Here is a 23,687-nt window from a genome sequence, read left to right as displayed (position 1 = left end):
TTTTTTTTTAGCCAATTTTTGAAAATAGTAAATAGTAAAAATTTTCATGCGGCGGCCAAAATAGATGCGCGCGAGGACGATCAACTACTTTCTTTTTTTACTTGGCCTTAGGTATACCTTCCTCTACAACTCTGCAAATTTTGGTGAAAATGACATGGATTTTGAATAAAGTGCAGCATTTATTGTACGTTTGTAGTTTGTTACTGAAATTTTACATTTTTTAGATTGGGATTTTGTTATCGTTTACGCCTTTTTAAAGAAATGACAGCGCTGTTAAACTTAAAATTGCAAACATATAGCACTATAAATAGATTCTCCATTATAACGATACAATTATTAACTCTCTTGCGAAATTTGATGACTTTTTCATGTATTTTGACTGAGTAATAGAGGTTTAAACTCATTGTAGTAATCTTGGGAGGTCTAAAAATGCCAAATTCTTTTGAATGCGCAATTCTTAAGAACATCAATTTGGGTGAACTTTGAAGCTCTATAGCAAAAAATCAAGCACATGGACCTATGTTAATTTTTGCATATTTCGAATATTAAGGTTCTAAAGTATCTATGTGCAAAGTTTGGTGAAAATTACATGGATTTTACTTTAACTGTGGAACGTCCTTAAGACAATTTTCAGAACACGGCGCGGCCCTTGGTCTACAAATATTGCTCCCTCGTTTTAGAAATATAGAATTCACCAGAAATGCAGTCTGCAGATCAAAATACCGCAATGCAATGGCCAATGCACTGAAAATCAGCACTCAGCTCAGCAGCGTCACTCCACCGAGCTTGTATTGTATACCCAGTTGTTGTGTGTCCGGACAGGTTGTGTGTCCGGACGATCAATTTTAGAAAGTCATTTGGAAAAAATTACAAGCGAAGTTTCATCAATTTTTAGTAGGATGGGGGATCGGGTGTCCGGACACTTTATATTTTTGAAGCCTTTTTTTTTGTCATTGGATTACACTACAAATACGAAATCAATAGTTGTAATCATCTTCTATTTTGTTCTCTATAATATTTCCTGACATTTTGTACTAAAAATTGATAAAACTTTCCTTGTAAATTTTTCCAAATGACTTTCTAAAATTGATCGCCCGGACACACAACCTGTCCGGACACACAACAACTGGGTATACAAAATGTTAGGAAATATTATAAAGAACAAAATAGAAGATGATTAATAAGTATTGAATTCATATTTTTAGTGTAATCCAAAGACAAAAAAGAAGGCTTCAAAAATATAAAGTGTCCGGACACCCGACCCCCCCATCCTACGGTACAGCTGTAATTCGCTTCACCTGTTCCTGGCCCTTCGTCTTCAGGCTCGCGCTAGGCTTTGCTGTTTGCGGCTATACCGTACCCTGGCCCGTGAGAAAGGCGGATACGATACCCTTCGAATGCTTCACCATCACCACGCATGTTACCTCTCTCAATTACCTCATATTTGCACAATCTTCAACAACTTACCGTTTCAAAATTACTGTAAAATCGCTGTCCGTTACTCTAGATTACCAGTCAAAGGGCCAGTTTAATAAATCCGTTGGCGCTGTCGGAAATAATCAAATATAAGCGTTCGGACGACAATTTTATCCACACGGATTTTCTTCCTTCTTCCTTGTTGATTTGCAGTTTTGCTGTGACGTCAGGACTAAGGTGGCCACGTGATCAGCAGCTAGCAGACGATTTTTTGTGTGTGTGTGTGAAATTTTACATTTAGAAAAATAGATAAGGCATAAATACTAAGATTGAAGACTATTGGGGATTTCTACGAGGAATTCACGACTAGACGATCTATATCTGACTACCTATTTTAATGGAGAAATGAGGCTTATTGCTTTTTTCATATTACAGGAGGATTTTTTTTTATTCATAAAATATGCGAAGAGACTCTGTCCATATGTAACTATTACAAACAACCATTTTGTATTAAACTAAACAATTCTCTGTTAAAAATAAAGAATTATGTAAAGGTTTTTTTTGTAATTTGTCTTTATTGTTTTTGAAGTTATAGGAAATTCCGGGGGGGGGATACTTACATGTAGATTTGGTTTGGACGGGGGTGTGCGGCTGAAGGTTCAAAACCCATATCCATATTTACGGGTCACTTAAATTTGGCCAAAAAGGTACGTACCCTTTAAGGATTTATCAAAATTATCAAACAAACAAAAAATGTTATCACCCTAAATTGGAGGAGAATATGGACCTGTTTAAGGCCAGTATCTAAAAATTGAGGCCATATGACACATGTTTAGGGATGGATTCTCCAGCATAAGACCATACCCCATGTTCCAAAAAAGTGACCCATTCCAGCGGCACATCCCTGTATGCCTTATTTCCCCCAGGGAAATTCTCTCCCACTATATTAAAGGCAATGTCCATTTTTATAAAAAGTTGATTTGAATAAAAAGAAAGAAATCAAGCAAACATAACAGTGAAATTTTCATCAAAATCGGATGGAAAAGAAGAAAGTTATGACATAAATTTTCACTTATTTGAAAAAAGTTATATGCACAACAGTGATATGAAAATGTGAAAATCAATGATGTCACACTTTCACCACTTTGTTTGAATTATACAATATTCCATTTTTTGCAGATTTGACAATAAGGAAAATCTTCAATGAATCCCAACTGTACTGCAATTCCATATGCAGGGAGCCCCGGGAATCAATTTCTGACATTATAATGGCAAAAACATGAAAATATTTCGTATTTTGTATCCTAAAACACAAAGAAATAGTTCAGTAGATTTAACACCCGTGGGGACACATACTCAACAAAAAAAGTGGTAGGTATGTGCCACGGGCGAAACAAAAAACGGGGGCTTTGGAACGGGCTTATTGTAATAAGGAGGGTCTTCTGAACTACATGTTGGTGAAAAAGGGGTCCTTGGAACGGTTCGCCTGCGTGTGAGTGCGTATGCATCCCTATGGAACGCGCACACGTGCATTCAGCTAGTCCAGGTGTGCTTGCGTAGAGGCGATGGTCAGACAGCACTCTGCGGGCCGCTTTTCACCAAAAATGCACCTCATTGTAGTTGAACAATGCGGCCGGAACAGCCTTACGAACAATATGCGTAGCTTTGGAAAGGATTTATTTCTTCTGTTTTATCAAGAAGAAGAAAATGCTCTGCATTGGAATGGCTTTCTTTGTTCTTTTTCTCAATAAGATAAAAATGCTATGCTTTGGAAAGGAAATTTGAGTGTAAAAATGGGGGCCCTCTCCGCGGCACATACCCACCACGCATTATATACTGAGTGCCCCCCCCCCCCCCTGGGTTAACACAACATTGCAGATATCTTGAATATCCGACTACTAGTACTTGGATTATATACAAGGGCTGACCTTTTTTGTTTATGGATTTTCAGCTGAATCATTGATTTATGTCCTGGACAATCTTACCAACTGCCTTTAATTTTTCTTAATCTACAGTAAATGTTTTTTTATGGTATTTTTATTTGTAGGTAATGCTCTTTATGAATTTGCAAGAACAAAAAATTGAATAAAAAATTGACTTCTGCCCATGCCCCTGCCCACCAAAAAAGCATCTTGGTTAATGCAACAAAGGAGTAGGAATTTTTCTAGTTAAATTATATACATGTGTTTGCCTAAAAACTTTGTGTAAATCATAAGAAAATGAAACTAAGAGGAAAGGACAAACTAAATAAAAAAGTATTTGGTGCTGCATAATCAGAAAATAACATTAATAATGGACATACTGAAGCGTTTTAAGGTGCACTCATTGGAGTAAAATTCCATGATTAAACAGATTATTAGAATGAAACAATATATAATAGAACCGAGAAAGAAATGGATGCTAAACAACAGGTTATAATTGGCTGTCAAGGTAAACAAATCAGGCAGTTGTTTTGTTCTAGCGTTCTGTTCATTCATGCGATTTTACTCCGATGAATGCATGTTGAAAAGCTTCAGTATGTCTGTTTTTAATGCAATTTTTCGGAAGAACAAACTGAGCATAGCGCCTTATCATCAGAACAGAAAATATGCCAACAATGCCATTCAATCAATTTTCACACATTTTTATTATGAAAATACATGTAAAAAGTCAAACGCAAAATATGCCAGTGAATAGACCCTACCTTCATCTCAAAGAACAATTGTAAGTATAGTAATGAAAAATTCACCTGATTGTTTTACAGAAATTATTACAGAAGATTTGATTTCTACCACCTATAATTGATGAATTGGATATAGTGGAAAAAGAATAAATAATGATGATAATAATAATAATAATGGTTATTCATATATGCGCTATACAAGTATCACAGCGCTTACAAATGTCAGACATAGAATCTAAATATAAATCTGAAGTAAAAAAAAAAATTGTGTACAGTAAATTGAATCACCTATTTGTATTCTCAGCTGCCAGGTGAGGCCTAGTGGCCTCTTGCATGCTAAATAAAGTAAAATAGAGTAAAACAAGGTGTTTGGGATTACCAAACTTGAGGGTTACCTAGACATTTGTTGGTTCTAATAAAGGCAAAAACATAGAAAATTATGAATCAATGAAATTTGAAAAAAATCCATCAAAGTTTATATCAGAATATTGCTCTTTTTATTGTTTTATTTTTGTGACATCACTTGTCATGTATCTGATGAATTCCATAAAATGCCATTTTCTTCATATTTTTAAAAATTACTCTATCTTTGCATCAATAAAAAAACAACATTACTTTGTTAAAATTTCTATGAACAAAAACCCATTATGTGCATTGTCATGAACCCTTAAATATGCAAATAAATGGGATTCATTATACAGATTAGGCAGAGCAGATTGAAAGTGATGTCACAAAAGTAAAACTGTGACAATTTATAACTCCATGATCTGTTCTCATTTGAGGCATTTTCACTAAACCTTCTTGACATGCTTCTCTTGCTGCTCCTACATTTATTAAATCACCTTGTTTTCAGGGTGGAATTTCCCCCTTTCAGCACTTTATAATTGGCCAAACTAGATTAATAAAATAACAAATTTCAAGGAATACTAGTTAAAACATGCAGACTTTTGGGAAGTCTATTTGACATAAATGAAAAATATTTCAGGATATACAAATTGGCATCATGCCTCCAAAACTGAATGGTGCAACGTCGGTACGGTACACTTAATATCAAATCTATATCATTCTGGGAATTGAACCAGCAACCTTGCCATTCATTGCACAAATATCACTGAGCTAGGCTGACAAATCCAGCAAGCATTTCATTCATTGTAAATAGTTACATTTCGTCATAGACATAACAATATGGAATGTTGGAGAGCTGCTGCAAAAGACGCTAAGTGACTTTATAGAGGGATTTCTGCTTACAAACATGGCATGGGCATTTGGTAAGGTGCCTTACCTGACATAGCAGTGATTGCTTCATACAGCGGTTCAAAAAGGTACATAGGACATGATGAACAATTGTTATGTGATCTTTTGGTAAATGACATACCCAAAAATTTCCCGGCTCTTTTATCACATTCTGAATGAAAAAATAATAAACACTGCATTCATTCTTAATGCCTGCTAAAAACAAGAAATTCAACTGGCAAAATTTATATTTCAAGCTCAGCTAGTGAGAATTAAAACAAGTGGAATGCCTCTGGCGGTCTCACCTGCATCACGTGATTCAATATAGCAGCAGTGTTGACTTTGAAAACTACTATATCTCGCACAAGATGTTCAGTGATACTTGGTTACTCTTATGTCCACGTTTTATGAACTAGACCAATACACTTACAGAGATATGATGGTAATTCAACAAATACCCCCAACATGGCCAAAGTTCATTGACCTTACATGACCTTTGACCTTGAACATGTGACCTAAAACTCGCACAGGATGTTCAGTGATACTTGATTACTCTTATGTCCAAGTTTCATGAGTCAGATCCATAAACTTTCAAAGTTATGATGGTAATTCAACAGATACCCCCATTATAGCCAAAGTTCATTGACCTTTGTCATGTGACCTGAAATGCGCACAGGATGTTCAGTGATACTTGATTACTCTTATGTCTAAGTTTTATGAACTAGATCAATATACTTTCAAAGTTATGATGGTAATTCAACAGATACCCCCAATTTGGCCAAAGTTCATTGACCCTAAATGACCTTTGACCTTGGTCATGTGACGTGAAACTCATGCAGGATGTTCAGTGATACTTGATTCACTATATGTCCAAGTTTCATGAACTAGGTCCATATATTTTCTAAGTTATGATGACATTTCAAAAACTTAACCTTAGGTTAAGATTTTGATGTTGATTCCCCCAACATGGTCTAAGTTCATTGACCCTAAATGACCTTTGACCTTGGTCATGTGACATGAAACTCGGCAGGAGGTTCAGTAATACTTGATTAACCTTATGGCCAAGTTTCATGAACTAGGTCCATATACTTTCTAAGTTATGCTGTCATTTCAAAAACTTAACCTTCGGTTAAGATTTGGTGTTGATGCCGCCGCCGCAAAAGCGGCGCCTATAGTCTCACTCTGCTATGCAGGTGAGACAAAAATTGAGAATCTGATATAGCATCCAAGAACATGATTCATTTGCTCGTAATCATGAGTAACTCTCTAAAAACAGCTTCATGAAAGAGTCCCTGGCATGAGAATGGCTTACAAAGCTGTATTGTTGTGCACCATCACATGCTTCAAAACCTCCCTAAAGGTCCCATTAAGAAATGTTGCCATAAAGCCAAAGCAATACACCCCTGTTCACATATGCATCAAAATGTATTTTGATCGGGATATACATTAACTGGGGTGAGCTAGTTTACAGCCATTAAACATTATCTATAAAAAAGCGCAGTGTTATTCATATATGTAACAAATGAAGCACTTGCATAAAAAGAAATGTGATAGCACATAAGTGGAGCTCATATATTCACAAATAATGCTGCAACATGATGCAGTTTATTGGCTCTGCCAAGTTCCTTTATGCCATCAAAATGATCATATGTTTATATAATTACAGTAACATCTGTATTGTTTGGGCAGATCTGTGGTGTTTACATATCTACCATAAATTTCATAACTTCAGATAAAAATAAATTTAAGAAATCATTTACTATTCAAGACAGGAATTATCAGTACTGATTGTTAATCAAAGTTATATTTCTTCATAGCCTCATTAAATTTCAGAAATACAGAAAATAATAAAAATATACTCTAGAATGGCATTTGTACATTTAATAAGTGTACTACTCTTGGAATTTGTATAACTAGTTATCAAATATATCCAGTATATATAATATGGCAGTAGATCTTTCTTGGATAACATATATATATATTTCCCATATCCAGCAGTAAAATTCAATCCTTCCTATAAATCGTCAAAGCAATGTCTATTCTTGAAAGAAACATGATATAGATATCTCATATCTTTTTTTTTCTACCTCCAAGAAAATTCAATATACTGAGGTGAAACTTGTTTACCCCTTATAGAGCAATATATTTGCAATTCATCTTTACCTTTAAGGTATAAAAAAAAATTTCATATAGACCTATAAAACTTGCGACGAAAACAAAATTTTCCTTTGTGTAGCAGTATATTTCAATTAATTTCAATCTTCTCTCTGTGCAGCTCAGCCATTAAGCCCAGCACACACTATGTGATTCGTTGCGATCCCAATTTCAAAGAAATTGTAATAACATTTGATATGAACATTTCAACCAATAAAATCTTAGTGATCAGAGATGAGAATATTGGTAGGACTACTGAAATCGAAATTCAGTCTAGTTCGAGCCTCCCTGTAGGAATGAAAGCAAATTCAAATCCAAATCATCCAAATGATGTCATCGGCTGCGACTTGAAACCAATTTTTATTTTTTTTCCGGCCACATGGCTTGCTGCAAAGCAAAATAATGATTTTATTATACCTAACATTATGCCAAAATTCAAATGAAATAATTTTTACATCTGGAACTTTAATATTTATTACAAAATGCGATTTACTAAAAAATCCTGTCGCATCTGATGGCATAGTGTGCACTGGGCTTTAGGGATGTGTAGAAGATGAGTTTCACTGGTCTCCTGATGGCTTAGCTGCTACCGGTTTCTTGCGTCTAGGATCTTGGAAGCACACCAAACAGAGGGAACCCTTCTCCCTTGTGGCTGTATATCTGTTGCAACAAAAAAGAATATATCAAACAGTGTTTGGTGAGGATGGTTTGAGGAAAAAAATTATGTTTGATTTCAATAACAATTTGTAGTACTTCATTATATTACACATACAGTGGTGCTGAAAAGTTTGCGAACCCCACCAGAAAATGAACATATCTAAAGTGTTCAAGTTCTGCCATCTCTTAGATGTTTAATTGTGATGTCAGCTGATAAAATATTACATTCAATAAAGTTTGTTTTTCTTAAACTTCTATAACATACAATTTCGTCAACTCTACTTGCTACGCGTTCTTCTGTAAATATAACTTGCATATATTTATATTCTTTATATTGACTTTGCATGAATTTTGTTTGAAAAATTAAGAAAATTTATGAAATTGAAGAAAATGAAGGTTAATATGAATAAAATAATAAAATAGAATCAACAAGATTCTTCTAGAATTTCTAAAAGGAACCTCTTCTAGGATCTAGGAAGAATACTTACGTTGTTCCTTTCGGTATCAGCATACATTCATCTTTGTTGAGTTCATACTTCTTAACCTTGACATCACCAACACCAACGTCTGACTTTCCCTCCTGGAAGATACCAAACAATATGACAGTGAGGAGTACTATAACTACTACTAAATAATACTAAGTAATTAGTATGGAAAATGTATTGTATTTGAGTATAAATTTAGTTGAAAGAAAATAAATAAATATAAGACTTGAAAGATTTTACATTATGAATAATGTCAAATCATTTAGTTGTAATACCAATTACAACTATAATATGAAATCATCAACATTATTAGAAATAAAGGGGAGGGGTAAGAAGGATACTCAGATGAAAGAATTGAAGATCGAAGTCCAGCTTAGAAAAGAATTGATTTGTAGAGAGAAAAATTAAACAAGCATAACGCTGAACATTTTATCAATATTTGATGTAAAATAAGAAATCTATGACATTTAAAAATTTGCTTGTTTTACAAACATTTTTATGCACAACTCAGTGATATGCAAATGAGAGTCAATTATATCACTCACTCACTATTTCTTTTGATTTTTTTATTGTTTGAATTATAGAATATTTCAATTTTTACAGATGTACAAATGTTAAAACAAAGGTATTTACACATGTTCAGGAAGGAATAACACTTTCTTTCACATGACAATGAGGACAAAATTAAAATATTTCATATGTCATATAGTAAAACACAAAAGGCATAGTGAGTGATGTCATCGGTACCCTCATTTGCATACTGACTAGGATGCACAAATAGCTGTTATGTGAAATTAAGCAAAACATTAAATTATCATAACTAATTTCACATCCGATTCCGATTTTCAGTGTTATGCTTCTTAATAATTCAAGTCAACTTTTGTGGTGGAGTTGTCCTTGAAATCTGGATGGATTTCGACTGCACACAATGCAAATAAGCATTGGACAAAAAAAATTGATTAAATTTAGTAGCAATTCCACCTTCTCCCCATGGCCACATCATATCAAGATTTTACACACAGCGCTCCAATTGTTGGAGTACAATCTCTATTGTAGAGATTGATATCGAATCAGCTCTTAAATCAAGAATTTATCATAGGGATTGATCTCAACTCCTCTCTGTTTACAAAAAAAACCCAGAAGATTGATCTTTACCAAAATTGATATCAATTTAAAATAGTGATCGATCTCAACTTTTATTTCGTAATCCAAAAATTGATAATTTCACAAAGAGATTGAACTCAACTTCTATTTCCTACTCACAAAATTGATATCAATGTCAAATAGTGAGTGGTCTAAACTGCTATTTCTTAATTACAAGATTGATATCAATGTCAAATAGTGAGTGGTCTAAGGTTCTATTTCTTGATCACAAAATTGATATCAATTTCTGATAGAGATTGAACTCAACTTCTATTTCTTACTCACAATATCAACATAAATTACAAATGAGATTGCTGATCTCAATAATTTCATAATCATGAATTGATTAATTTTTTTTGTACTCAAAAAGTGTAATCTCAACTCCTATTTTAATCGCTCCAAAGCCTTTATAGAACAGTTAAGTTCTTCTTCATGTGAAAAGGACTATAATGTCTTGTGAGACATGGTCAAAACTTACCAGCTGCCACAGCCAGACCTCTGCCGCCTCACAACCACCCGACTCAGATCCAGCTCCCCACATCACGACCTAAAAAGGAAATTGTAAAACCTCATGAATGTATTGTAAGATATAGACAAATCAGGGGGTGTTTCACAAAGACCGAAGTCTGACTTAAAATCACACTCAAACGTCCCATTGCATGTGTATGTTTGAATCTAAGCATGACTTTTAGTCTAGACTTAAATCTTTATGAAACACTTCTGGGTACTAGTCCCTGAATAAGCATTGAGTTTAATGCCATTCAAGGGAACACCTCATAAATCTACACTTTAATAGATTAGAACATTTCAATCTTAGAAGCAAAATACTTTTCTAGACTTCCTTGGCCCGAATTCACAAAAGAAGTTAAAACCATGGTCGAGGTTTAAACCCCATATAAGGTTTAAATTTAGACCACGGTCTTGATTTTGCGATTCATAAAAGAAGTTTAAACCGCCGGGGGGTTTAACTACATCATAATTTGGTTTTAATCTAGACTGCTCTTTGGGGTGGTTTAATCCTTCGCGCGTGCGCAAAATCGACTTGTCCATCTTTTTCATCGAAATTGGCGCCAAAATTTTGAAGAAAAATTTGCAGACGATTCAGTCCAAATCTGCCTCATTCTGTGTGATAGTGGCCAAGTTCAAGCACAAATCGTAAGTATATCGTTATATTTCCGATGCCTATTTTCATTCAGTTTCGTATTTACATTATATCCATACCTCGTATTTTTTAAATTAATAAATTGACATTCGAAAAGACCATGACATTGTTGTTTTTTACGTTATCGCAACAGTGTTTTAATGCTAGTCCCATTCGTTCACTTTTGTGTTGGAAGTTATACACGAGTTTCGCTCGATCCTTCAATCATCGCGATCTCGCCTCGCACAAGGGTGGACATTGATTAGATCTCAATGTAACATGGACAAAGCGAATTTCAAACGAATTAAATAAATGATAGGGCCTATCATTAGTAACTTAAGAAACCATGGAATATGATGATTTGCATTCCATGCCATGGTATTTTTAGCCCAATTTCCTAAACAACCTGACTGAGGCTGTGCCTGTGGCAAGCTAGCTGCCTGAGTCCTCCTGGTCCTTCTGCCTCCTGTTAGTAGTAATACTAATAGTAATATTAACCTCGCAATACGTGTGAGTGAGCTGAGTTTGACTGAGCTCAGCTAAGACTTCCTAAGTTAGGGCTAGGCTAACGTTAGTGTGAGTGGTCCTCCTGCCCCTGGCCCGAACTGTCCTAACAAATAACTTACTAGTCTACAGATAGGCTAAATTAGTAAAAAAAATATAATAGTATACAATAATCATGTGCGTAGCCGTAGCGTAGTAGAGGACGGGCGAAATTGAAACTTTTGCCCCATCCCCCCCCCCCCCCCCCCCGAGATTGTCATCCGTCCACAATTAAAAAAATATATATATGTATGATAGCACTAGGTGGGGGATTCTAAACATCTACACATAAGTTTTTTAACTCATTAAATATGTTAATTTATGCGCATTTTTCAAAATTAAACAAAAAATGCTTCTTCTTTATTTGTTGACCGATTTTGATTTCTTTGCTTCCATCTGGTAGAGCTTCATGAGGTTCACCAAACATGTATACAGAATTTCGAAATTATGGCTAGAAATTTTTTTATGCTACATGTAATTTATGCGTATTTTTAAAAATTCACATAAAATGCTTCATTTTTTGACCGATTTTGATTTTTTTGCTTCCAACTGGTATGGTAGAGCTTCATAAGGTTCACCAAACTTGTACACAGAATTTTGAAATTTTTACTTGAAAATTATTTGTGCTAATTTATTTAAAATTTATTCATAAATCACAAATATACCTTTTCTCCTTCATTTGTTGATGAATTTCAATTTTGTTTGCTTTATATGATAGCTCTACATGTAGGTGGGGATACTAAAGTTCTATATAGAATTTTGAAACTATTTAAAAAAAATGATTAATGGCTTCCTCAAATGAATGTTTGTTAAATATGTTTCTGCATTTGTTCTTGAGATTCATGTTTAAAAGCAAACCGGGCATGGTGATCAGTGGTAGAGCGTCCGCCTCATGAATGGGAGGTCGTGGGTTTAATTCTCAACCAAGTCATACAAATTTTTTTTTTACATATGTACGTAGTCTTTTAACTGGTCGTAAATAAATACATCAAAAATATAATGAATAAGAAGAACACCATCCGATTGATCCTCCATAATAGGGTTATCGAATGCTAGATTACACAAAATCCAAGGAAATCAATAAGCATTTAAATTTCAAATACAGTCAAGTTTTTGTATTCCCTTTGTTATAAAATTATTAAACCTCAATTCCAGGTTAATAGTAGATCAAACTTTTATTTATTTTTTTTCCCCTTTTTTTTGTACCGGCTCCCACGCGCCACTCCGCAAGGCTCTTGGCGCCACAAGTGGCGTGCGTGCCACCCTTTGAGAATCCCTGATTTAGGCCATATACATGTTTCAACACAAGACTGCAATTATTAAATAGATTATTATAAATGTCATCTATCCATACCCTTCATTTGAATATTGCAAATAGGATATTACAAAAATTGAATTCATTAAACTATTAACTTCTTGCATTATCAATGATTATGAAAGGGTATTTTAAATGTTTGGTCTTATTAAGATTTTACATATCAATTAACGAATATAAGGCTCATTCAAATTCATATGTTGGGAGATTACTGCAGGCAGTTGAGTCAAATTACACATTTGGAAGAATATGTTGCAATAATCAGAAAAGAGCAGTTGAATTTCCTGCAAAGCTAAGTTCAATGTACATGTAAATGTGTGATTCATGTATGTCTACTTTTTCAAATTTAATAGGTAGTTTGTGATCTTGCTGGGAAAAAAACAAGTATTGTGGCAAGGTGGCCTGGCAGCACTCATGATTCCCGAATTTTCAATGAGAGCTCACTGAAGGAACAACTGGAGGCAAGGGCAGATGGTGCTGAGTGGCTTCTTGGAGATAGTGGGTATGTACACTGGTCATTAAGTGTATCCTATCTTAGAGGAACCTACACCAAAATATGTAGTTTAATTGTTATAATTTCAATGACTATTGAAGAATAATCTGAATTAATGAAACTTTATTGAGATGTCACATGCACCCAAACCGTGACCCCCCCCCCCACAATTTATTAATCTTGTAATTCAAATTAATTAATTACATTTCATTTTTTCTTAATGAAAAAAAAAAAGGGATCCATAATTCCTACACAAAATAAAAGAACTCACTTCATCAGCATAGTTTTCTTTGAGGGAAGGGGGGGGGGGGGATTAGATATTAATGTGGTTTACTGAGAAAGTACAATTTTTTAATCATTAATTCATTATTAGTAAGTAGAATTAATTTGTCCATTTTGGATTGAATTTACAACTTATTACTTTGTATTTGTGCAAACAGCTGTGGCAAGACAAAGAAATGGATCATAATTTTTTTAATTTCTACTGTATTGCTTTGAAATAAATTGCTTAGGAAATTTATTAATTAGTGCGTCCAATTCCCTACATAAATTTAATAGTAAGAGACTTACATGTATTTTTTTCCTTTAATTTCCATTTCAGGTACCCGTGTCTTCCCTACATGTATCTCATGACCCCTCTCCTGAATCCTCAGGGACGGCCACAGGTACGCTATTATGCTGCCCACAAAAGAAGGCGTTGTATTATTGAGCGGTCTTTTGGTCGTTTGAAAAGGAGGTTCCCTTGCCTCAATTATCTCTGCTTGAAGGTGGACACTACATTTGCAATCATAGTGTCTTGCTCGGTCCTGTGGAATATCTCTCTTGACTGGCGCGAGCCAGATATTCCAGGACCTGAGCCTGAGGAAATGCCTCCGCGTGTCCACCTTCCTCCTGGCCTCCACGACGCTGTCGCAGGAAGGCTCAGGAGAGAGCAGATAATTAAGGATCACTTTAATCGTTAAGGCATGTCTGTGTATGTATATACATATAGAGGGTAATTTTTGTCTCACCTGCATAGCAGAGCGAGAGTAAAAGCGCTGCTTTTCTGAAAATGGCGGCGTCATCAACATTGAAATCTTAACCATGGTTAATTTTTTGAAATGTCATAACTATGAAAGTTTATGGATGTAGTTCATGACATGAGAGGAATCAAGGATCACTGATTGTTTTGCACAAGTCTTAGGTCATATGATCAAGGTAAAAAAAAAGGTCATTTTGGGTCAATGGACATAGTATTTTATTGTCATATGAATGTTTATTATGTTATTAAACAATGCTAATTCCACATGTTCAGGGAGGAATTAATCACTGTTTCACTTGACAATGAGGAGAAAATTAGAATCTTTCATATTCATACAATAAAATACAAAAGAAATATTGAGTGGATGATGTCATCAGTTTCCTCAATTGCATAATGACAAGGATATGCATATAACTATTTTGTGAAATTAAGCGAAAATTTAAGATGTCATAACTTTCTTATTTTACATTCGATTTTGATGAAATTTTCAGTGTTATGCTTTTTGGCTTATTCCTTTTGATTCCAATCGACTTTTTGTTTGGGTGGACTTGTCCTTTCATGATTGCATTGGTAAGTGAATGAGTAAATAAGTAAGTACATGAGTGAGTGAATGAGTGAGTATTTTAATGAGAAAATGGGTGAGTGAATGAGTATGTCGGCGAGTAAATAAAAGAGTAAATGAGTATGTTAATAAGAAAATGGGTGAGTGGATGAGTATATTGGTGAGTAAATAAATGAGTATATGATTAAGTAAATGAGTGAGTATATTGGTAAGTAAATGGTTGAGTGAATGAATTACAAATGGGTAAAGGGAACTGGCTGGTGATTCATTAGTATGCAAACAAGTTAGTGAATGAATGAGAGAATAAATATCCAAATAAATAACTAAGTTTGTGAATTCAGTGAGTAAATGATTGAGTGACTATATCAATGAATACTTGAGTTAGAAATAGTCAGTAAATGAGAAAGAGTGAAATAGAGTAAGTACTCACACTAAATTGATTATCATCTCCAAACAGAGACTTTGAACCTTTGGAATCAATCTCCTCCCGGTTGTCTTCAATCCACTCTTGGAGCATGAAAGGGTCATCAAGTTTAATCTCTGAATCCAAGGTAACTGGTGGATTTTCTGGAAGAGTTCCTGAGCGAAAAGACAAAATAAATGTCGAGGAATTAACAAGGTACTGGAATGTGTTTCATCTCCAAAATGAGAGTTTGAACCTTCGGAGTCAATCTTCTTTTGATTCTCCTCAATCCACTCTTTGGGCTTATACAAGCGTCCAAGCTTTGTCACGATATCCCAGGTGACTTGATAATTTCCTGGGAGAACGCCTATGAGAGAAGAAAATGAACATATTAAGAGAAATTAAAAAAAAAAAAAAAAATCTCCTTCGGATTTTACTCAATCAACTCTTCAAACATGAAAGGGCCACCAGGCTTTCTCTCTGAATATACATGTATAGTAACTGACATCCCTCTTGAAAAGTCCAAGATAGAGAAGAAAACAAAGTACAGGTGAATTTTGAGAATTTATAGAAAAGTGAATTAGTTTTCATCTCCATTCAGAGACGTGTCATTCTCCCTAAGATTGTCATCAATCCACTCTTGGGAGCATGAAAGGATCATCAGGCTTCTTTTAAAAAATCAGGTAACTCTGTGATTTCTGGAAGAGTTCATGGGGAATAAATGAATAAAATACAGCTGTTATTCGAGGTAAACTTAAATATTTTATATCATTAGAATTGTAACATCAAATATTCTATATTTTTTAGATGGTTAAGTAGTGGGAGGGTTTGAGCTTCTTTTTCGGTATGACTTTCTAGTCCATGTAGAGACACAGAAACTAAAATAGCTTTTAATGGTCTTGAGCACTCATTGGCAGACTTTCTAGTCCATGTAGAGAAACAGAAACTAAAATATGTTGTAATGGTCTTGAGCACTCTTTAACAAATTTAAAAGTATGGGATCTAAAGGTATCTGTTCATGCCAACTTGTTATCATCAGGTAGTGTATTCCAGTCTTTGCATGAACGAGGAAAAAAAGGAGAAGTCTGTTCTGCAACATTTCTGTTTAGCTGTTGACTATTGCCAGAACTTTGTCGATCTTGGGATATACGTATCAACTGGAACAAACCTGACTACATATATACTGATCTTAAATTGTGAATTATAAACACAAGTGACATTTGTTTGAGCCAAATTGGCTCAAGAATGGCTATAATATCAATGAAATGCAAAATGAGGTTGTGTTTGTCTTGTTCAAAAAGGCAATACAATGAAGAACAAAATATACTTTTGGTTCACATGACATGTTCCAAGTAATGGGCATCTGTAATGGGACATGTCTGCATGAATGATTGAGGAAAGCAACTATTGATGTATGATTAATTTTATTATTTTTGCTAGAAAGAATAGCAGAAATTATGAGTACAAAATTATTTCTGACATGGATCTTTTTAGAGATCAATAAAAAAATTATTAGAGTATTTTAGGGGTCAGTTTCATGCCAATATTCGTTTTGATTTTACAGTGTACTACTCAAACTGATCTTTAATTAAGTCTGTGACATCAGACATAGATTCAAGTAAATAATTCTGCTTTTCCGACTTTGACCCAGAACAATATAACAAAGCTTTTAAACGGTCTTATTTTATATGATGTTTTCTCATAATTTGAGGCGGGTAGTATCACATCTAATTGCTGAGCAAATCAATAAGTAAACAAATCAATAATCTCAAATATAAATTACTACTGATCATAGAAAGATGAAAAATGGTCTCAAGGTCCAATGTTAAAAGAATAATAAAAATAATTGGCCTAATATACATGCATATATACCTTAATGGGCTGGTGCATCTTTAGGTTGGCCCATACACATAATTGTTTTCAACTATTTAATTGTTTGTAGCAAATTCAATAATCATGTTATCATCCTCTACTTAAGGCAATGTTCATTGAACCATACTTATCTGTTATTTATCACAAGTGTGTCTTGTGCATTTGAGGTCTAATTGATTTCTAAAAGTAATAGTATCAGCTGCCAGGGAGGGGAGAATACTCTTTATATATGTATGATACGTACCTTAAAACCTACATACCATAACCACAGGGTGCGAAAGAAGTCTTCCAAAATAGAATTGTGATTGAACGTCCAAATAAAAAATGATCAAAGTCTTATCACATGTACAAATCCAATGACAATTCTGTTCTTCTATCCAAAATACATAAATGTATCATTTTTTCTTCATTTTTGTGTTTACTTTTATTGACTAAATGAAATTTTATATTGTTAATGGTCAAAGTAGTTCTTGCAACCTACTTTTGTGACATTTGAAACTGATGCAGTCATACCAGCTTTAGCAAACAAGCTGCATAGTCATATGTACCACCTATCTGTAAAGACAATTGTCCCCAATGCAACACATATTACAGGAATCTGTCCATAAAGACAAAAGGCACCAAGCCAAGTTAGGTTTAAAAGCAGGGCAGGGCTCAGATAGCAACTGATACTATAGACCAAAAGCTTCAGTCTCTCTGTATTTTGATTGTTCCGCTGAACTGCGTTGGCTCTACTCACCAATACATAGACTTAAAGGAGAATGAAACTCTTGGAGCAAGTTAGCTTTTGTGAAAGCAGAAAAATCAAAGAATAAGATCAACAAAAGTTTGAGTAAAATAGGACTAGCAATAGAAGAGTTATGAGAATTTGAATGTCGAGATCACTAATGCTATGGAGATCCTCCCATTGGCAATGCGACCAAGATCTATGATGTCACAGATGAACAACTCTCCCCTTTTGGACACTGAAAATATACCCCAAAACATCTCCTTTTGCTCATTCTAATCATATGACAAACGATTCATCAATTATATAATGTTGTGAAACCTCTGTACTTGTCCTCTCATAAAGAGAACTCCTCACCTTGTGATAGACTCTATAAAAGTGAGAATATAAGTGAAATAAGTACTAAAGTAATGAGGGAGTTGTACGTGTGTGACATCACAGATCTTGGTCGCATTGCCAATGGGAGGAACTACATGGCATTAGTGATCTCAATATTCAAATTCTCATAACTTTCTTATTATTCATTCAATCTTCCTCAGCTTTCAACAATATGTTTCTTTGATTTTTCTCTTTGATGTGGATTCAGCTGGTTTCAAGGGTTTCATTCTCCTTTAAGAGTTGTTGGCCCGTATGTAAAGACAACGTATTAGCAGTAACGTTAGATCTAACATTCCGCAGAAACCCAATTTTCGAATCGTTTTTTGTACATAAAATGTCACATTATAAAAAAGAAATTACATCCAAACTTACAAGAAAATATATAAAATTCAGAAATATCGTACCTTAGACAGCAGTTACCGCTAATGCCTTTGAAATGATGATCAAAACATAGTCATCCTCGATCCTTTCGTTGGTCATTGTAAGTTGCCATCTTGGATGACGTCATCATCCTTACGGACGTTTTTAACAGTCGCTATATATCACGATTTGTGCCGCTGCGTTGCCGCTTGCGCTTGTCTATGTGCGTGCGTTCGTGTAGTTGCTCGCATTGGGCCAGGATATCGAAAATTCTGATCGTAAAGCCTTGATAAAAGCATTACTCAATGAATGTAGAGAATCGTTTTTTGTACATAAAATGTCACATTATAAAAAAGAAATTACATCCAAACTTACAAGAAAATATATAAAATTCAGAAATATCGTACCTTAGACAGCAGTTACCGCTAATGCCTTTGAAATGATGATCAAAACATAGTCATCCTCGATCCTTTCGTTGGTCATTGTAAGTTGCCATCTTGGATGACGTCATCATCCTTACGGACGTTTTTAACAGTCGCTATATATCACGATTTGTGCCGCTGCGTTGCCGCTTGCGCTTGTCTATGTGCGTGCGTTCGTGTAGTTGCTCGCATTAGGCCAGGATATCGAAAATTCTGATCGTAAAGCCTTGATAAAAGCATTACTCAATGAATGTAGAGGGCAGCAACACACGGCTGCCAGTTTTTCCTCTCCGGCAGAAAAATTCAAAAAATAAGGAATAAATTATCGGTAACGTATACTTTAGATTTTCTTGGAATATGTGCAGTATCAAAAGAAAGAGTAGAGTCTGATGAAAATAGTGGGCCATCGTTCAAGATAATATGTCATTTAGACCTAAAAAAAAAAAAATTTAAACAAAACACTATAGACCCGAATTGGGCGACATGATTACACATGCGGGCTCGCACTAACGTAGTACCGTCGGTGAATGGGGATGATAGTAAAATGTCATAAATTGATCAATAAATTCCCAGAAACGACAGTTATTCCTGTCTACTGATACTAGTGCTATGTTTCCTACTGTGGAGGTCCAGGTTTGATTCCAAATAAGCTTTTCTTCATTTTTTTAAACTTCAAAACGACAAGACAATGTTTGTTACATATTTGTTAAATTATTGTATCTGATATGAATACAATTTTCAATTTCTTAAATATTTTGGTCTGCTGAAGAGAATTAATAATTTCATTTTTCTCACTCGGTTTCTTTTCTCCTCCTTCTCCTCATCCTCCTCTTCTTCCTCCTCCTCCTCCTCATCCTCCACTTCAACACCCCATTCTCCTCCTCCAGTGTTTAATTTTCTGTTTTGTCAAAGCAAGACTAATTATTAATTGCAAAGAAGTGCTTAGTTTTTCTTAATCTAAAACGAACAGAAGAGGTCTAAAAGGTTGATAAATTTTCATTATGCAGAGAAAACATTTAAAAATAATTCTGTAAAAAAAACCAGTAAAACAGAAAAACTGTTATTTTTTAATGTTTGATTTTATATATTTCAGGCCTACAGTATTAGTAATACAAATTATTGATAAATGACCATTTGTCTGTTTAAAATAAAAAATTCAGAATCAGTTTTTGGCTCAATATTCTGTTTTTTCTGTTTCCATTTCCAAATCAGAAAAACAATAGTACCTGATACTACCTTGATTTTTTTTCTGTCTCCTTTGAATGGTCTTTATAATATGGTTTCACTTGATCTTCAATACATTGCAATCAATCTTTTTTCCTTTACCCCCTAAGAGCAAAAAAATTCCTAGCAGAATGGAATAAATTAGTACCTTCAATTGGCTTCCCAGTCTTGTGCTGCTCTGACGCAAAGTATCGTTTGATAACAGGGGCTAGCTGGGTACCGAGATCCACGCAATGAAACCATTCTTCATACAGTCTCTCTAGGGTGCCATCTACATAGTACCTGTCCAGGAAAGTCAAAGCCCACTTAAATATCGGTAGTAAACTTAATATTGATATGAAACCAAGTAGATAATGTAGATGGTTTGACTTGAATATAGAAATACATATAGAAGACCATTTGATGTCTGATTCACTAATGAATTTTAGTGTATTTCTGAGTGTAGATGTTAATATAGGTATTAAATTTTGTTCTCTGAAACCTGCCTTCTTAGGCATGCAATACATTTGGCAATTCAGTCAATACAGGCAGGCAACAACATTTCATTTAAACTGGATATAAGCATGAACATTCATAAAAGGTACATCTATTTGATTGTTTATTGTTCAAAATACCTCAGTTTGGTTTTCTGTCTGCTAGTTACTGATATCAAGAACCTGAGTTTGATCATGTTTGTGGTCTCTTGAAAACAAGAGTTGGACTTTAAAATGTCCATACCAATGAAATTACAGCTATCTTGCAAATGCTCGTTCAAGCATAGAGCCGCAGAGCTACGCAACACAGCCAAGAATCACAGCTTAGAAACACAGCTCAGCAGCAAAACTTAGAAACATCTTGGGCACAAAATCAATGGGATATGAGATGTCTTCAAAAAAATATTGTAGAAGTTATTGTCCCAAGGTGAGGACAAATAATGATATCATTAGACATGATTCATTATGGGTTTGTCTGTACATTTTGGACCATTTTCTGAGAATTGAATTGAGTATAATGCGCAGGACAAAGCATATATATGTGAGATGATATGTCTCATCATATCTAAACATTATTGATCAAATTGCTAAGCTTTGTCACATTATATATGAATGAGGCTCAAGTACAGATTCAAGTGTAAGAGATATTAGGGGTGCATTCAAATGCATTTCACAGAATTCGTTAAGATATGGGCAGCTTCAAAAGTTATAAACAGGGCTCTATTCTGTAGTCTGGTTTGACTTTAGGCCATGGTCTATGTCGGTGTTAAAATAAACAGAGGCCAAAAATGTTGTTTACATTGTAAATTTCTTGTGTTTACTCTGTTATTTCACCACTCCTCATAATTTCGTTCTCAACAATTACATTGTGAAGAAGATTATTTAAATTATTATGCCCACACAGTCATTATAGTTTGAATGAAAATTGTGTAAATTTTCAGTGACTACCCATAGTTAAACAGTAATTTTCCTGGTTAAACAGTAATTTTCCTGGTTAAACAATAGTTTTAAGTTAAAACTGGAGTTTAGAATACAGGCTAATGTGTATTTTATTTACCTCAGTCCATCCTTCTCTTCCTCAGCACGTTCTCTCTCCAGCACTAAGCCAATCGTGTCCGCTTGCCTCTGAGGAGAATGAGCAATACGGCTTGGTAATAGGAAGATCTGAAAAGGGATGGGTGGTAGAGGAGAATATGAAAATAATCATCAGAATAAAATAAGAAGTTTAATTTTTAGCAATAACTGATTCTCAATCTGTCTGAGAAAGCCTTGAGCAGAAGCATCATTATTTGAATTATTTTTTTGGTTCTCTAATCCAAGCAACAACTAGGTAACATCGACAATTAAGCTAGTACCATCATTAGAAGGACAAATCAATATCAATCAGAGTAATGACAAAATGTCTATCTCTTTGGGAAAGCTTTAGCCAAAAATAATTGTTATTATACAAAATTGTTGAAGGAAGTCTGATATAAACTCAACTAATAGTCCAGGCTAGGCCCCATAGCTAGGCGATGGACCAAACCTTGTTTTTTATGGTTTCTTGTCAATTCGAGGGTGCTGAATACGAATCTGAATGCCACTTGTGTAACCTTGAGCATTTTCCGCAAATTGACAAAATCCAATATGGCCGCCAAAATATGCAAATTACCCATGAAAGTCATTAATTGCCCGCACATTGGCTATAAAATGCATGTAATTGTGTGGCAGGAGATAAATACTCTCTGAAAAATGAATTTTGACAAAACAATTATTTTCTTGATGGCCACCGTAGATCCCTTTATACTCTATTATGTACAATATGAATGGGGAAGACTAATTTTTACAAAAATGATCACTAAAATGCAAAAAAATTGTGATCTATGAGTGAAGTAATGAATGAAAACATGATTGCTCATGAAATATATCATTCGTTATGTCATGTATGTGATAAATGATGTATTTTGATATTCAAAATGGCCGCCAAATAACAGTATAACGTACAATGTTAATGGGGACAAAAATATCACAAGTTATCACTAAAATGCATATTATAAAGATACATGTAAACGAGTGGAATACTGACTAAACACATAATTGTTAACAAAATATATTATTTAATATGCCATGTACATATATGTGATAAATGCTGTATTTTGAAATTAAAAATGGCTGCCACATGCCCTATCTGTATTATCTACAATGCGAATGGAGAATCTAATTTTCACAAGAGTAAGAACCATAAATGTGATCTATATATAGGCCTAGGAGTAAAATATTGTCTGAAAACATGTTTTCTAGCGAAATATACCATTTTTTTGGTCATGCATGAGATAAATTATGTATGTGGAGGCGCGATAGCTCAGTCGGTAGAGCGGGGATTTCGGATTCCGGTGACCAGGGTTCGATTCCCACACGGTGCGCTAGTGCCCTTTGGTAAGGCATTAATCCTCATTACCAGGTCACCTGCAGAGGATCTTAAGCCATCAGTCCTCTGGTTGCTTGCCTACAAGTATTCATGCTTTCTTAGCAATAAGGTAAAAAAAAATCACCACTATTCTATAATGCTATATTGTGAACTTCACAATGGCCCCTATAGGCCGTAACAGTATTTTCTACAATGTAAATGGGGACAGAATTCTGTAAGAATTAGGATTTGCTTGACTATGAAATCCATATAATTCTGTTCTATGAGTAAAATATCGTTTGAAAACATGATTTTATAAAATATAGCATTTCTTCTGCCATGTAGGTTGATGTCTGTATTTTGACATCCAAAATAGCCGCTACAACTACAAGCCCTAACTAAATTCATGTTACATGCTGTAGGGAAACTCATTTTCACAAGTATGAGAACCATAAAATGCATGTAACTGTGATGTATAAGTAAAATATTGTCTTGATTGATTGATTGATAAAAAATTAACGACACTATCAACACATGCGTGTCATATAAGTGTCAGACAGTTAATCTGGAAAGGTTACTATAATACAGTACAAATTACCCTAATGCAACTTTACAAA

At 34.5% G+C, this 23,687-nt stretch overlaps 2 protein-coding genes across 2 annotated transcripts in view; one reads left to right on the top strand and one right to left on the bottom strand.

Annotated features, from left to right (window-relative positions):
* Positions 1 to 4,023: 4,023 nt before the first annotated feature.
* LOC129264963 (3-hydroxyanthranilate 3,4-dioxygenase-like) overlaps positions 4,024 to 23,687 on the bottom strand; it is a 40,902-nt gene continuing 21,238 nt past the window's right edge. The window contains exons 5-10 of the mRNA XM_064101933.1: positions 21,742 to 21,848; positions 20,360 to 20,493; positions 15,256 to 15,404; positions 10,229 to 10,297; positions 8,611 to 8,702; positions 4,024 to 8,125 (exon numbers count right to left, since the gene is read on the bottom strand). Of these exons, the coding sequence (XP_063958003.1) occupies positions 8,026 to 8,125; positions 8,611 to 8,702; positions 10,229 to 10,297; positions 15,256 to 15,404; positions 20,360 to 20,493; positions 21,742 to 21,848 (651 nt within the window). The 3' untranslated portion in view covers positions 4,024 to 8,025. The remainder of the gene's footprint in view (positions 8,126 to 8,610; positions 8,703 to 10,228; positions 10,298 to 15,255; positions 15,405 to 20,359; positions 20,494 to 21,741; positions 21,849 to 23,687) is intronic.
* LOC135154595 (putative nuclease HARBI1) lies at positions 12,146 to 14,229 on the top strand. The gene is made up of 3 exons (XM_064101329.1): positions 12,146 to 12,160; positions 13,103 to 13,251; positions 13,844 to 14,229. The coding sequence occupies exons 1-3, from the start codon at positions 12,146 to 12,148 to the stop codon at positions 14,202 to 14,204; spliced, it is 525 nt and encodes a 174-aa protein (XP_063957399.1). The 3' UTR covers positions 14,205 to 14,229.

The sequence above is a fragment of the Lytechinus pictus genome, chromosome 7 (genome assembly GCF_037042905.1).
Source record: "Lytechinus pictus isolate F3 Inbred chromosome 7, Lp3.0, whole genome shotgun sequence".
Taxonomy (NCBI): domain Eukaryota; kingdom Metazoa; phylum Echinodermata; class Echinoidea; order Temnopleuroida; family Toxopneustidae; genus Lytechinus; species Lytechinus pictus.
Note: the sequence above shows the minus strand (reverse complement) of the source record. Positions and strands in the feature narration are given on the sequence as shown.

What these genes read in the sequence shown, in the direction of transcription:
- LOC135154595 (XM_064101329.1), top strand. An exon ending in TGGCTTCTTGGAGATAGTGG is followed by an intron (nt 13,252 to 13,843) that starts GTATGTACACTG and finishes TTTCCATTTCAG; the next exon opens with GTACCCGTGTCTTCCCTACA.